The following is a 17,640-nucleotide window of genomic DNA, read 5'->3' as shown; positions in this document are numbered from 1 at the left end:
ATGAGTTCTCTCCTAAAGCCATGTATCAAAGAAAATAAAAGTTTGTAATGTGCGCAGGTGTAATACTGACCAAGATTGATATTTCTGTGAGGAAAGCAGAGTCTGTATTATTTTCTCTTTCAAATAAAAAAATTACACATTATATTGTGAAGTAATTTTTGATGAATAATGATTGGCTACCACAATCTTATTGCATATATGTATCTGAATGTCTAGGCCCCAACTTTTGCCGCCACCGTCAAAGGTCATTTAGGGTCAATGAACTTGGACCATGTTTGGGGAATCAACATCCAAATCGTAATGCAGGCGAGACTGCCAGAGGCGTTCACTTTGTTGTTGTTGCTTATATCGGTATACATTTGTCAAATATTTTTTGCATTTAGCTTCTTTGTGTATTCATTTGTTTCGAAAGGGAATATAAATGTAGAAACTCTTAAATCATAAACAATGTACCACCATCATCACTAAAGTGTTCTTTGGGTGCTTAGTTTCAATCTCATGTTCTTTCATCATATTTCAAAACTCAAGATTTTATTCCGTCCAAAATGATGTGTCTTCCTAATTCAATTTATTTATTGTGGAGTGGGAATTTGTTACTCAAGATTTCAAATATTTTGCGTGCTAATAACAATTGGATTCCATTATCAAGGAAATGCTATCAAAGCTGAAATCATTTCCATATTTTGTTGGTAAGTATTTAATGTATGATGTGATTTTTTTCATTGTGCATCTTGTGTTTTTTGCATTGTACATCTCATATCCCTACATCTCTTCTCCTGTACAACTCCTGCTTTCTGTACATCTCTTTTTATCAATGATATATTAGTTGATAAACATTCATATTTGGATGAATCATACAACTTGTGTACCTCCATAATGTTATCCTAAATATTGGAAATTCAGAATCGTTTTGCATAGATACTATGTCTCTTCCAAAATCTTGTTTTACCTATTGAGTGTGCTACCAATGCAGTTTTGGAATTTCATGTCCACAATGGAATACACCATGGAACTTGATGATATCCTTCTACATATGAATATATGTGCTTGATATTTCTGAATATATTTCTATATATTTCTATTCAAGAGTGTAATGAAATCTTGGTTTGTTTATTTACTTTATTTGGATGCACTGGAGGGGTTTATATGCTGTGTAATTTGTACATATATATATATATTTCAATTTGTGATGTTCCTGTTTGAATCGAATCTTGTGATAAAGAAAAAATAAATAAATTTGTGTATTTCAATTGTTTATTCATGAAAATTAAATTCATTTAGGATCTATACAAACAGTTTGTTGATATCGATCCATACATGCACCCTGAAATATTGAAATATTGTTTTTATTTTCTTCCCTCAATATGGTACAGATAGTACTAGTATTAATATTGTGATTAGTGATATTAATAAAATAAATTCATTGTAAGTAATGTCAACAAGCTCATGATATTTGGATATTTTCTTTAATTTAGATAATATAATCATATTCTTCACCCTATTTGCATATCTGAGTCTGAAAATTACATGAATTTCTGGGCAATACCATTGATTATGTGCACCAACTTCCTTTTTGCTTTGGTTTAATATATTATATATCTTTTTTTTCTCCTTTCTATTTTATATTTAAAAAAAGGTGTAAGTTTTCTATAATATCATAGCTCCTGTACTTTGATGCAAGGAAGAAAAATTAGGAAATATGCGTAATGGATAGGAAGGTAAAATATTGCATGGCCTTGCCCATATATTGTGATATTTCAAGGTGTTAAATTCTTATAATGTGATTTGTTAACCATCATTTTTCAATTAAATTGTAAGAAAGGCGAGTATTTCAGAATGCTATACTTTAGTATGGGATTAATACCTTTGAAATTGTCTACCAAATGCTTTCAAAGGTGAAATGTTTGTGTTAAGATATTCCTCTGCATAATTGTGTACTGAATACTTAAACAAAAGTTTTCTACAATGTACATATCTCCTCAGTTCAGTTTGAAATATATCAAAATTATATTCAGAATAAATTTTATCCTGATATTAAGTTTTAATTTGTAAACTAAGAAATTTCGTTTTGAATAGCAAATTATCAGGATATAGAGTGTTGAAGGGAGGGGTTGATTTATTTTTCAGTTTGTCTGATGAACAACCAAATAAACCCATCATCATCTGCTGTAATCTTCAAAGGGCTCTGCAGGCTATCTCGAAGATGAAATCGGTAAAAAAAAAAGAATGTTGGAAAGGGTACAATCTTTAGGAGATAGTCTGGGGAAGAACCGAGGGAAAATGGGGATGACATATGAAAGTGATTCCTTGGATGATTGCCATAATGATTTAGAATATGAATTTTAGGGGAAATGAAACCTTTATTCCACTGTACTGATAGACAAAGTTACGTAGGGAAGGGAAATGGAAAGAACAAAAGCGAATGTGTGAGAGAGGGTGTGAGTGTTGCGGGAGAGATGGACTTGTCGTCGAAAAAATCTTAAAACCATTTAAAACAACGGGAATGTAGGAGCTAAGGAATAAGAACTAAAATGACAAAACATGGCAGAGTGAAACAAATGATTGGATCAAATTACGACAACGGAAAAAGCCATTTTCTGTGGTTATATTTCAGAAATGTGGAAGAGAAATTCACAAATGAAAATCCTCAAAAGCTACGAACAAAAGAAAATCAAAGACGAACGCGCTAAATCGTATTTCATGCAAACGACATGCAAACAAAAGAGATAACGCTTGTTTGCACACAATCAACAGAACTGATGTATACCTTTTTGTTTACCATAATGGGAGCTTAAAGGGCTTTCTCCTCGTGATCACCCATTATGCTAATCTAGAATAAGTCAGAAGCCGTACAGGGTAAATACCCTATTACATGCAAATCGATATTCACGCGGGGTCCTAGTAACCAATAGCTGGTTCTTTTGACTTTGTATTCAACGCAAATAACAATCTATGATGTCGATGGGGGGGGGGATATTTTGCGGTCGAATTACGGGATAGTGATATCATTTAGTTCTTATTGTAACCCTTTGGTAATATAACGAATTTAGGTTGAAAGGGGCGAAAGTTGCAAGCTGATGAAAAAAAAATGCATATCTCGTTTACTCGTTTAGGACCTTGATTTGGAGTTCAAGGGCCCGTTTCATAAAGATTTACACCTATATTGTTAATTTACCTTTATTGTAACTTCCATGGTAACCCTTTGGCTGATGTGTCATGTTACCATGTAGTTTCCATAATGGCAGAGTATCAATGGTGGTAACTTTATGAAACGGGCTCCTAATACCTTGGTCACATTTGTTCTACGACGGCCGTACGGCGAGTCGAAAACAGTTATTTTATTCATTTTTATTCAAACCACCTATATGTAGCTGGTACAAAAAAAATGTTAAAACGGCTGTTTTCGACTCGCCGTACTGCCGCCGTAGAACAAGTGTGACCAAGGTGTAAATGTACATTTATTATGTTACAGGCCTAATGGAGACAGCAGCATACAATGAATCTATTTAATACTACGGTCACATTTCCCATACGGCGGCCGTACGGCGAGTCGAAAACAGCTGTTTCATTCCTTTTTTATTCAAACCACAAATGTAGGTGATACTAAAAATAAGAAAACGGTTGTTTTCGACTGTCCGTACGGTCATCGTAGGGTGAATGTGACTGCTCCATCAATGAGTCATTAAGTAACGTTTGTAACGGGTGAAATGGGATAGAAGTAGCGGTACAAACACAAATTACAAATGTACAAACACAAATTACAAATGAGTTGTTAATTAATTGCGCATTATCCGTATTCTTATACCAAGCGGTGTGGCATGAAAATGTACGCTTGATGATATTGTTCATAACTTTTTGTATACGGATGGACATAAACTTAAAGTTAGGCTTAATCGTACAATAGATCATCTTTTCATGTTACAGGACAGGGCCCACTGAGATAATAGCTATAAAATGGTCAGATTTGTTGGCAAACTTCATTCACCATAATGATATATAGGACGGTGCCAAAATACCAATTTATTACACCTTAAACAACAAACAAACAGAATGCCCCCTATATTTATTGATGAGATCAGATGCGTACACAGCTGAATCTATTAACGTACGATGGGGGAGATCTGATATAGAAAATCTTTCTCATTAAAAAAATGATTAAATCGGTAACTCATTTTTGTAATATATTCTTCCTATCTTTAAACAAAATCCTCAGTGAGCAAAGCGAAGAAATCAAACAATGTAAAGTAGTAATTCCGATATCCTAGATTAAATGATGTCAACTTATTGATAGACGTTATTATAAAGAAAAGACAAAGAGAAGATAAAAAGAGGAAAGAAAAAAGAAGAAAGATAAAGTGTGAAAAGAGAAACTGTTGACCAGTATTTAATATCCTATGTATTATTGTTAAAACAGAGTCACAAATCAACCTCAACTTGAGATATATCTCAAAATATCAGTGATGTCGTGGTCTGGGGGCGTGGTGGTCTGGTGGTTACGACTCACGCCTTTCAATCAGATGGACGGGGGTTCGATTCCCAGTCATGGCATGTTTTCCTTTACCCACATTGTGCTGCACTCGACCCAGGTGGGGTGAATGCGTACTCGGTAGGATTTATTCCTGGAATGCTTTAGCGCCTATATGGCGGCTCAGCTACATCCGGAGTAAGATACCAAGTATCAAGCGCAGGAGATTATACGTTTTTCATTGATTGATTTTGAAGGTGAGGGGTGCATCTGTGTATTGTCATTTTGTAAAGCTTATTGTGGTTTATTAGTTCGACCTGCAAACATTCGATGTGCCATTAGATGTGACATTAGAATATCTTGAAATATCACTTTGATCGTTTAGAAAAAAAATCTATAACAGAATCATCAAAGAAGTATATATGAACACTTTTTTTAACAACGTAAAGGGAGAAGACATCACAAAGAAGCATTTGATACTATTTGGATTTTTAGTGACTTTTTTGTGGTGGAAGGAAACCGAATCGTAATAGTCACGACTACGTTTTTTGTTCCGGCTGCTACCCTACCGAGGGGGGAAACATATAAAAAAAACAGCACTAAACCTCTTCAGGTTGTAAAATAAAGGATATTGTATATTATTGAGGACGTTTTAAATGGTACCATTAATCAGCGCTTGTTTCTTCTGCCCCCTTCTTTCAAATATATACATATTTTTAAAACACATTAGCCGAATGTATGGGGAAGTAATTTCAGGCGTGCGATCACATACTGTCACATAGCGCCACCAATAGTACCCACACAGCAGAAGTAGACTACAGTGATTTTTATTTTGTTTTTTTTTTCTCTTATCTAAACCGATGTAGCCATACATGCATGCTGGTTGATAGAAAAGGTTTCCCAATTTTGTCAATTTTTCGATCAGCCTATAAACTCGTTCTCTTCAAGAAATAAAGTGGTCCTTGTCATTAATCATTTGCCCCAGAGAATTGAGATTATATTACAAAATGATGAAAACCACTTATGTTTTATGGAGACCAATACAAACAAATGTACACCCTATATTCATTAAACACACACAAAAAATCAATGATCTTTTTTTATATTAAAAAAAGTGATCAGAGCAAATGAAAGAAGACTGAAAATCAACAAAATTTCACTCATTTTCTAAGAGAGAGAGAGTAAGAAACTCATCTTCAAGTATTTACTGACCTATACTCTCTGTTTAGAGGGATCTAATCTGCATGCACATGTTGAGAAAGATAATCTGAAATTCCAGGTTTGAGAGTAGAGCTCCCTTATTTGACACCATATTCTTAAATACAAAATAAAACATTGAGATATTTCATTATGAAAAAATCAGTGGCATAAAATTGTATTCAAAGTCTCACCTAGAAAGACTTCCCTTTTTTGAAATAGACTTTTCAATGTTAATTGATAACCGGAGAAAGCATGTTGAGCCCAACACACAATTTTTCCACCAAGGTCATGCCGCCCCGGCCTTTCTTCCAATTCAACTGCTTGTATTAATGAACACTTTAGTAAAAGTGCTACATCTTGGAAATCAAGCATACATTTACTGCATGTGATCTAATGCATCAATTGACTCCGAGTTTTGTTGAGCTATGCTTCGAGGCCAAACGTTCACGAATTTAAAGGTCTGTCAACCTCATAATCATTGAAGATGGCAGTCAAGAAGAACGGTAACGGGGGGGGGGGGACAAATTTATTCGATGTAAAACACATTTGAGCCAAACGAGGTGAACAATAAATTTGTATGGCCCATTTACCGCCAAGTATACAGCCACACCCCGTAAAAATGTGCACCTTATCACCCCTCTCCTTAATGAAAAGATCTTTTGTAATGCGTTTGTAATTGTGAAACTGTGAAACAACCAAAATATGGAATTAAACGAAATATGGAATTAAACGTAGAGTAGAGCTAAATTTGAAATGTATTGATAATTGAGATATCTGCTAATGGAAATGAACAAGATAACCGAAAATCTATCGTGCAAATTTGATTTCAAACACATGACAATGCCTTTCAGTAGAGGGGGATCCAAAATGTCAGTAAGAATGAAATATATACGAATACTCCATTAAAAATTTTTACTTTTTAATATTAACAAGAAGCCATAAAAATTATAGACGAATATACATACATACATGACAAGGGTCTTAAATCTAATGTTTTTGTAACAGTGTTTGTTGATCTTATTAGTTTTTTTTAACCACTAAACACTGTATTCAGGTCCTCAGGTACACGTACTTAAAACTGATTTTAGCATACTGAATGAACCCCTTCACCGGAAGTACTTTCTGTGGATAGATTTCATTCAGAATGCTGAGACTATACGCTGAGGCGCCATCTAGCCCAAGATGTCATGCTTGCTATCTACTATAAGGTGACGTCACGATGACCGATTGCCCATCACTTGTTCGCCAGGGATATACACACACACAAGCATGGTCGTAGTGTGTTCTACATGAACGTATACCCTCAGCCACCTGCTACTGGTAATACCGCATACACACACCGAGAATAGATGCCTCCTTCGAAATCTCCTCCCTCCGAGATCGTGCGTGTATAGCCAAGCTCAGTGGTAGCGAAAATACCGAACCTCAAAGAGCAAAAGCGATGTAGATCTACCATTATTTGAGAAGACAAATAGATCTGGACAGCTAATCACAGATTTAGACCAACATTTAAGTTATCTTCGTCTGATATTGGAACCCCTTTATGTGGGAGAATTCAGTGTTAAATGAGGGGAATCTTCGACTAGTATCGATGCAAAAATGATTGGATTCACCACAGAGCGTAGGGCCGGGTGATAGCGAGCGCAACTCAATTGCAGCTAGAGCCCCTCGCACCGGTATAAAACGGGACTGCAGCCATGTCTCTGCTATGTGTATGCGGTGAGTATAAATGTATTTCATAATTTTCGGGTAATAATACGTTTGTAAAGAAGGTAATCTAAATATCCTACGGCTGGACGTGAGCATTATTAAATATTGTGGATAATAGTGATGCCAGTGATGATGATAGGATGACTGACTAAACTAGCCTGTGACATGATGAGTGGTCTGACATTGTGAGATGCAGGATGACTCACTCTTTGACCTGCATATAGATCAATTGATTCAGTCTACATCAATAATACCACACATTAGTCAGCTAAAATGTACTTGTACAAATTATCCCATATTAAAGGACTACATACTAGAATGATAATGATGATAGCAACAGTTTTAGACCCCCCCTTCCGCCCATTTTTTTGCTTGTCACATTTTTTGGCGGACGGTTTTGCCCCGTGTGGAAAATCCTAGATACGCCACTGGCTAGAGGAGTAGAGCAGAGGTGAGGTGGAGCTTTGCCTTTGGGGCCATGGCCCCCCCCAAAAAAAATCATCTCTAAGAAAAACAGTAAAAAGAAAAAAGGTGAAAAATGGTATTATTGGATAAGTGCTGCTTTTCTGAAGGCAACGTCAATGTCAAATCTTAACCAAAGGTTAAAGGTCAAGTCCACCTCAGAAAAATGTTGATTTGAATCAATGGAGAAAAATCAGACAAGCACAATGCTGAAAATTTCATCAAAATCGGATGTAAAGTAAGAAAGTTGAACTTGACATTTTAAAGTTTCGCTTATTTTTAACAAAATAGTTACGTGAACGAGCCAGTTACATCCAAATGAGAGAGTCGATGATGTCACTCACTCAATATTTCTTTTGTTTTTTTATTGTTTGAATTATACAATATTTTAATTTTTATGAATTTGACGATTAGGACCGTCTTGCCTGAAGCACAAAATGTTAAAATAATGGAATTCCAGGAGGAATGAAACTTTATTTCACACCCGGGGGGGGGGGGGGGGGGCCACTTACATTGACGAGTGGATACCATGAGCGACCAAAAAAACACGTAAAAAGGATGTCTTTTTCACGATAGGGCACGTTACGTACGTAACGTGAAAAGGGTGTCAAAAACACAAAAATAATGAAAAAGGGTATCTATTTCGCTACAAAAATTATGTGTTTAGGGTCGAATTGAGGGGATGATAAAACAAAATTAAAATGTTTTATAAAGGATGTCCTTTTTGCCCCAACACTTTGTGTTTAGAGTCCGATTTGCACGAAGTGTAGAAGGTGGGGTCGTACTTATTAGGTATAAGCCGACGGCCGAAGGACCCATAACAATAAAATATTCCTGTACTTGTTGAGGTGTTCATTTCAGGGAATATTTGCCAAGTGTATCGTTTCGTTTCCAGTACTTGTTAAGGGTAGGGTTTCACACGCCAATACTTGTTAAGGGGTGCATTTCTGGAATATGGAAATTACGTGTTTAGGGTGCTTTTCGAGACCCCATGGTTGCGCATGGTATCCACTCGTGAATGGAAGTGGCCCCCCCGGGATTTCACATGACAAATGACGAGAAAATAAAATATTTCATATTTCATATAATAAAATACAAAAGAAATAGTGAGTGACTGATGTCATCAGTTCCTCATTTGCATACCGACTGAGATGTGCATATAACTGTTTTGTGAAATGAAGCAAAACTTTAAAATGCCATAACTTTCTTGTTTTACTTCCAATTTTGATGAAATTTTTAGTGTTATGCTTGTTGAATTTTTGTCTTTTTGTTCAAATCAAGTTTTTGTTGGGGTGGACTTGTCCATTAAGTTTTTGAAATGTCATCATAACTTACATGTAAAAAGAATATGGGCCTCGTTCATGAAACTTGGACATAATGGTTATCAAGTATTACTTAACATCCTGCCAGAGTCTGATCTCAAATGACTAAGGTCAAAGGTCATTTAGGGTCACTGAATAAATAGACCATGATGGGGAAATCAACATCAAAATCTTAATCGAGGGGGGGGGGAGGAGACATAAGGTCCAGAGAAGAGAGACTGGAAAAATTAGATGGGGGGGGGTGCAAGGTGATTTTGCCCCTGAAGAGCCCCACAAATTCCCATTTAATGCAATTTTAAAGCTTATTCAATGCTGCCGATTTAGGCAGCTTGTTGTCAAGAGTAGCCTCCAAAAATTAAGAATTTTTTTTTGCCTGGAGAGAGATAGAGAGAGTGAACGTTTTCACCACCATCATGATCATTGCAGAAAATATTAAGAAAACATTTTAATGCAGAACAAAATGACATGTGCAAATCTTGTCTAGGAAACCCTCGACCATTATTTCAAATTTTGAATTCAAAAAATGTGACTGTGATTTTGTAAGTGTAGCTCCTATGTACTTTACCCATTCTAAATGGTCAAGCACTGTAGGCTAATGGCAGCATCGAATCAATTAATGAGTTCTTGATTACGATGCATTGTTGGTAACAAACAGCGTAATTAATGTGATCTACTCATCAGATGAATGTAATTATGTTCACTAGTATATGGGGAAAGAGGCAAACTCTCTCCCTCAAGGCCAACAAAATAGTGTCTAAGGAACAAAAGAAGAGAGACAGTGAGAAAGTGGTTTCCAGGTACATGCTTGGTCTGCGGAAATGGAGTGTTGGGGGAGGGGGGCTTCAGCAGCCCTCTTTTCTTTTTTCCTAACCCATGTACAAAAACGTACAAATTACCATCAGATTGTAATTTTTTTTGCATGGTCAGCCCTCACTATTCCATGGCCGTTGCACCTACGCTGTGCACTTAGTGTTTTCTCGAAAAATTTGTGATTAGAATTGCATTCAGTCAAAAGTCCCATACCAAGAGGTTGTCTTAAAAGAAATGTGAAAAGAAAAAAAAATGGTAGTTCAAGCCTGATGGATAACGGAAACAGTGTGAAAATATTTTCATATTTTGTGATCTCTGAATTGTTAAGTATATGTTGTATGCAGACAAAAACATGATGTGAGATGAAGAATAGATAGCCTTGACTTGATCGAGTACAGGTTAAAAAGTTACACAATCGAATCTGTGCTTACTCTAGCTTGTAGATGATGCTTTGGAGAACTAACATCACAATCTTCTCATTAATTAACTCCTGTGTCCTGATATCGACTCCTCCATCGCGACCTTGGGCAGAGGTAGCGCAGCGTGTTCAGAAATGGGATGCCAGACTGTGGTAATAATCATATTGTATTGATCAGAGCTGGGTATAATAAAACCATGTTTGAAAATCAACTACCAGCACACAGACTCATGTTTAAATAATATGAGAATATTAGTGATTGAGAGCCAGGAGGACATTGATTGATACTACTGTACAGAGAATGGAAGCAACTAGCCCTAAATATTTTTGTTTGCCCTATCAGAGGGGTAAAATGGTAAAAATAAAATAATAATGATAATGTTACCCAGGATACCCACTTCAGTTATGAAACTGCTCTACCAGCAGGCCCTGCATAACATGGAATGATTACCCTTTCCCATTCTGAATGCCGAGTGAAAAGCTAGCAGGAAGAAGGTCCCATTTTTAAAGTCCTTGGTATAACTGGGCCGTTCTCGAACCCACGACCTTTCATTCATGATGCTCTCCCACTGTGCCACCATGCTGGGTAAAAAAGACCCAGCAACACTTTGGGAGAAATTACAAACATTTTATTAAAGCTTGGTTTTAAAATAACCTTCCAACTGATATGACTCACAGTCACTTTAGAATATACATGTACAAGTGAATCAGTATATGATTTCCAATATTACATTAGCTGGATCCTTTTAAGAAGCATTTACAGAAGGCTGCATCATCATGGTGTATCAAGTTACCATTCTCCGTTTACCAGTCTTTGTTTCGTCTTCACTCATCATGTAAAGAAGAACATGTGTATGACTTTACAATTCTGAGAATAACAACAGAAGCTCTGGGAGCCATGCACACATCATAATATAGATTACATGGATATTAGGAACAAAGTCAATATTTATCAAGTGTGCATGTACCTAAAGACGTCAGTCTTTATCTAGTTGTATGTTTTCATGGTGATTTGTTACTCATTCTTCTGATATTAACATTCTTTCTGAATGCATAATTGAAAAGAAACCCACAAACCCCAATTGCATCATTCCTTCAAATAGATTTGCAAACATCTCTTTCCAAAAGTAGGAAAATTTGTTTAATGTTGCTACTTTATTTTCATGTTTTAATTATCACGGACCCTTTTCAAGAAATTATTACGTATTTTCTTTTTTTACAAACTTGTGATTTCCTGTCACTATTTAGATGGCAACATGTCAACTGCAATGTCTTTTGTTCTGAAGTTAGTAAAACAAAGACTTTGTTTTTATTGAATGTATTTAAAGCTCGACCATCTGTTGTGGTTACTGCAAAATCCCACACTGCATTACTGAATGCCATGTGCCATTTTGTTTTAAAGCATTCAAGCAGGAACTTGTACCACTATATTTTTCCTAGATTCTATAACTTAGACCAATATGTACATTATGTGACAGATTGTTTTTTAAGAACTGACATTATTCTTGCTAACAGGAATCTGTTTGTGTCAAAAGAATTTGAAAATAGAGACAGCAGGAAATCTAGCAAGAGCAAGTATACATATCTAGGGGGTAGGGTGATAGACGGGGGTGGGGCGATAATGGATATCATGAATTTGGAGTCAGTTTTAAACTGCATTTTGATGATTACCATTGTGGAAAAGAATGAGTCAATCTTTTATTTTGGGGATGTGTACCCACCCATCAAGGTGAAGTCTAAGGATAGTTTAAACCAGTACATGCATGTGTAGTCAAAGCTACATGTACATATATGCATGGGTAGATGTGGGTCAGTAGGCTCAAATTGACAGAATGTCCTCATCATTATTTAATTATCTTTGATACCCGGGATATTGGCATATAACTATGCGCACAGAGACATCACTTTGGTGCTTGTCCCAAGCACATCATGCGCTGTAGAAATTGAATATAGGTTTAGTGTTTTCCATGCTATGGTGGGCAGTATAACGGTCCATACACAAACTACTGACACACATGCCACTTGTGTGTTATATCACTGTGTATGATATGAACGACTGTTTTTGATAACGATTTGTGTAAACATTGACTGTCTGTTTTAAATTGAGCTAAATAGTTAGATGGTCATAGTTTTAAATGAAAAAAAGGTTGTTTAAAATCAATGTAGCCATTTTAGCCCATTATCATATGTAGATAACATACAGAGAATAGCATTGAAAAATTTATATACACACAGCATTCAGTTCACAGGATTAACAAGACCTGTATCTATAATTGAAGAAAAAAGGTCTGTTTAAAAAATTAGAAATCAATATTTTATTTTTATAAGTTGCATAGTGTGGCATATTGATACTGAATTATTTAATTTTAGCTCTAAAAGTATCAGAAATCAAAGTATCAGATACAGTGTACATGTAGATAAACAGAAAGCATCAAACTTTGTTTTTCTGATTTTTTGGTACTGAAAAAAGTCTCCCCAAATTCATGTGGTCCCTACACATATGAAAATAATAACCCTTCCCCTCTGCCAGAATAATTCCATATTAAAGTAGACTGTAACATATCAAAGATCCTTTTATAAAAATAGGTTTATTCTGTTCAATGGCATATCCCTTAATTCCCTACTTTCAAATAGTGCTGTTATGGGTAAAAAAATTCTCTTTCAATATATATCACTAAAAATATCTTTCTGATATCGATAACTATCGACAAAAGAACATAATCAATATGCATTGATTAAATATTAGCGATGTCTCAATATTTGCGTTGGTCAAAATTTGTATCTGCCACTGCCACCATACCAAGAACGTTTTAAGATCCGTGTTCATCAAATATAAACGATTACATAACATCCTTTAACAAACATATTTAGCATAAATACATCCTCACCTTTCATTTTATTGCATTATGTTAGGGTTGGATGAAGTTTTATTGATAATTTTTTTTTTTACATTGATCTGAGCAGTCAATGACTTTTGCCTATCCCCCATTTTTATATCGTGCTGTACATCTTCGAACGTAGAGGGCAGCAACACACAGCTGTGCGCTACCTTCTACGTAGTTGGTACTTGTTTTTGGTGGATACGATCAAGTGTAGTCGAGAGCAGTCACAATGCCTGAATTGTCATGATTATAGCGAAAAGATATCATGTTTTAATTGTGGCTAGTAAGTATTCATATTTTGTTGAGTTGGCGTAATTTTTGTTAACTGTTCTGTGCATTTTGAGGAAAAATATGTTTTCCGTGATTTTCCGTCTGTTTTCCGCAATCGCGAAAAATCACTGTCATGTCCCTACATAATAGTGGGTATTATCGACAATGAGAGAAAGGTTCTTGATATTGCTAAGTAGCAAAACATGCGATTATCAACAAGACTAGTGATAAAGAGGTTGTCAATAATGTTCAGTACTTCTCTCAAATCTTCAAGTTCAACCCCTAATTTCCGATTTTTGATAATGAAACTCAACTGACCTGGTTACATAAAAAAAAATCAAATCCTACTCTTGCATGTATGGAAATATTGGAATATTTTCTATTGAACTTTAGTTTAATCAACCTCTTCAGTGCATAATATAATTGCACTGGTGCATGTACATGTACATTACATGGATAGCACTGTAGGGGTCCTTAATTCGTTTTACATCGATAGAAAACTCAATTTAATTTCTGTCGTAATTGGCTTGTGTCTTGATCAATTTTTACCAGGAGAACCCATATTTCCATATTTCATCAGCATCACAGTAAATCATACAAATCCCTTTACTATGAAATTCCAGATTCCTGGGGGTGGTTTCAATTGCATTATTTGCATTCATGAGGAGAAATAAGTTCACTAACAAGTTCTGCTGTCAGTCACCTGGGAAGCTATTTCCTAGAAGCTTTGGGGGATGTCGGATTTCCTAGCACACAAATGGTCCTGGGCCTCGGAAATGTGGGTATAACATACATTGTAGAGGCCATTCAAGCCAATTATGAAAACAGATTTGACATTTTTAAAGAGCAATTAAGAAAAGTTCATTGAAATATGTTGACATATAAACATGTTTTTGCATCCAATATGTCAAAGCATTATTTTGCCCTTTTGATGCATTGCATGTCCTCCAGCCAATGGATCTGATGATTAAAGGGGAAGTTCACCCTGAAGAAAACTTTGTTGTAAAAATAGCAGAAAAAATAGTAAAAAATATTGGTGAAGGTTTGAGGAAAATCCGTTAAAGAGTAAGAAAGTTATTAGAGTTCAAAATTTTGGATTTGTGATGTCATAAACGAGCAGCTGCCCCATGTGTTATGTAATATAAAATGTATGAATTTCAAATTTTGTATGGTTCCTGATGACTTAATTTTGTTTTCTTTTCATGATCGGGTGTGAAATGATTTGTCTATTGATATACAAAAGTTACAGTGAAAACCATTTGGGCAATTCCACAGGTTGGTGGACATGAGCTTAAAAATTCAAATTTAATATTTTCTTGACTTTTTTAATACTTTTAGTCCTTCATGTACATGATAGTTTCAGGAACAAGAAATAAAAAGTTCATTTTCATATGTATACTTTGGAAAAAATGGTCAAAAGTTGTGTGTTCCATTCTGTACCAAAATACAAGAAAAATAGTGAAAAATGAAATATGCCTTATTACCATTTTGTTATTGCAACAACATACCACTTAATATATTTCTGAAGTTTAGAAGATTCAAAATATTTAAAATACACAACAGCTTTTCAAGTAAATTTGTAGTACTCATTCAAAAATGAATATTGCAACCTGCTCAGGTGATGTAACGTGAGTAACCGAAAAAACTGACTTTGTTTTCTGAGAGAAAAATTCTTCACAGTTAATTGGTGGGATTTTAAATTCTCTTCCTTCAAACAATCTTTGACACAGTGATGACTATCAAAATCATTAAAAAGTACAATTTTTTTATAAAAATGATGAAGAAAAACTGTAATGTGAGTAACTTTGTAACGTGAGTAACCATCATGTAATGTGAGTAACCAGTAAAAATTATTCAGTTAGGTAACATTTTCTGTGGGATGTCAAGTTTTAAGTCTCATGGTGAGTTGTGAAGTTATTTTTGATTAATTAAAAGCAGGCCCCCCTTGAGATCTCGGCCATTGGCCGCACGATCATGCCGAAAATTTGCGCGCAGGTTGTCTTGGACATAATCTACAATACTATACAGTAATTTATTTCATGCAAATTGGTATAAAGCGATTATGCTAATTTATGCATAATTAGTAAGCGAAATCATACTTTTTCCTCCTACTCCCTAATAAAGCTCCAATTGTTCCAATTTTTGGTATAAAATCTCTTTTTGATGTTCCTAGCAATGAATTTTACACAAATTATTGAATTTTTAATGACATACGTGTGTTGTTATCCATACATGGACAAATTGTAACGTGAGTAACCATATTATCTGCACCCCAAACAAAAACCATGTGTTCTTTATTTTTTTAATTATATACACAGTTTGTCTCCCTAATATACTTCTTTGAAATGGATATAATCAACTTTCATAAAAGCCTTGTATGAGGAGACTTTTCACTTTATGTTGACTTTTCATTTTATGCATGTCCAAATCATGTACATGTAACGTGAGTAACCGACACATTCCAAAGATTTGCCAGGAGCATAATAAAATTTCCCAAGTTTTGTTTTTATACAAAGGATAGTCAGACTGTGTACTTTGTTGTGATAAGGAGATGTTTAGTTCCTATCAATAATAATGGAGTTACAGCTCCAAGTATGAGTCAAGGTGTCTCCAAATGTAACGTGAGTAACCGTGGAATAGCCCATTTTCAGTTTTCTGAGAAAATGACATTTCATTGATTTTTTACCATTCGCTATGTAGGAATGCTGCTCGCATAGATGTCACAAATCAAATAATTGAATTTCTAATAACTTTTTAATTATTTGATGAATTTTTCTCAAACATTCGGCAATATTTTTTATTATTTTTTCTGCTATTTTTACAATAAACTTTTTGTCAGGGTGAACTTCCCCTTTAAAGGAAGTATTTTTAAAAAGAAAAATCAGAGTTAGAGAGAGAGAGAGAGGAAGGATAGGAAATTGTACTACGTGCTCAAGTCTCTTAATACAGTATGGCACCAATTGCTGTCCAGTGCAACTTTAAAAAGTAGATCATTTCACTTTTGATGAGCCTTTAACCATTTAACAATATTGCAATTTTATCCTATTATTTATTTTCAATTTGTTTGATATTGCTGAATTCATTTGCCTGATTGCGAGAAAATATCCAGCCAGTTTCAATTTGCTATTAGTAGCCTGAATATTTGTTTTGTTTGTACATGTATTTATATTTTTGAGGAGCTTTTAAGGGGGGATGGTATACGCCTGATGTGAATGAATGAGAGTGATGTGCTTGAAATATGGTCTTTTTTTTACATTACTCTACATATTAGGCTAATGTAGATTGCAAAATAACACATTGAAAGACATGTCTTTAATCATCCATTATTCTTGTACTTTGAAAGAGCATTTTGCCCATTAAGATCAAGTGTTAATACCAATTTTGGAAATTGCAATATTTTGATTTTTTTATAAAAAACTAAGGCAATGCATTCATATATTTCAATCACATGTCATTTTGTGATTTGAAAAATAAAATATCCGTAAGAAACCTTTTAAATCTCTGAACACAGACTCAGAATCAATTCTACCATGAAATGCATTTTTGAATGAATTTTCATGACTGACATAATATGTTGAATGTAGATTTCTTCTTTCATCAAATCTTCAATCTTTTAGGAGGAATTAATTGCTAAATGAATATTAATTAGGTTACATTTTATCAGAAATAATGAGGCTTTCGATTAAAAAAGAATATAAAAGTGAAAAAACTGCATAGCTGCAGGGGATGATTTCATTTGTAGATAAATCAATACTATGACGTAAAATGTGTGTCTCTAGTCCGATCCGTTCAATCTTGTTCTTTTGACGAAAGAATGTAGAAAATTCAAGAAAAATTGATGGTGATTGATAGCATCATGCATTACATGCAAGTCCAAAAGGGATTTACAGCCATCTCTGATGAATTATGATTGATTTACATTTAGGATTGAATCGAAAACTGCCATGAATTGTAGATGCACTTAAAAAGAAGAATAAGCGAAGTAGAATTACATGCATTTGAATTGAGTCACCTCTCATGTTTCAATGACTATGATTGCGTTTCTTTTTATATCTTTAATAATCCGACCCTCATTTTCTTTCTGCTTTTCTTTTTATTATG

At 34.8% G+C, this 17,640-nt stretch overlaps 1 protein-coding gene across 1 annotated transcript in view; it reads left to right on the top strand.

The window, feature by feature from the left end:
- Nucleotides 1–6,917: 6,917 nt before the first annotated feature.
- The window catches only part of LOC121415538 (protein unc-13 homolog A-like), a 66,790-nt gene continuing 56,067 nt past the window's right edge, over nucleotides 6,918–17,640 (top strand). The window contains exon 1 of the mRNA XM_041608774.1: nucleotides 6,918–7,384. Within this exon, the coding sequence (XP_041464708.1) occupies nucleotides 7,363–7,384 (22 nt within the window). The 5' untranslated portion in view covers nucleotides 6,918–7,362. The remainder of the gene's footprint in view (nucleotides 7,385–17,640) is intronic.

Source organism: Lytechinus variegatus, chromosome 5, assembly GCF_018143015.1.
Source record: "Lytechinus variegatus isolate NC3 chromosome 5, Lvar_3.0, whole genome shotgun sequence".
Classification (NCBI taxonomy): Eukaryota; Metazoa; Echinodermata; class Echinoidea; order Temnopleuroida; family Toxopneustidae; genus Lytechinus; species Lytechinus variegatus.
Note: the sequence above shows the minus strand (reverse complement) of the source record. Positions and strands in the feature narration are given on the sequence as shown.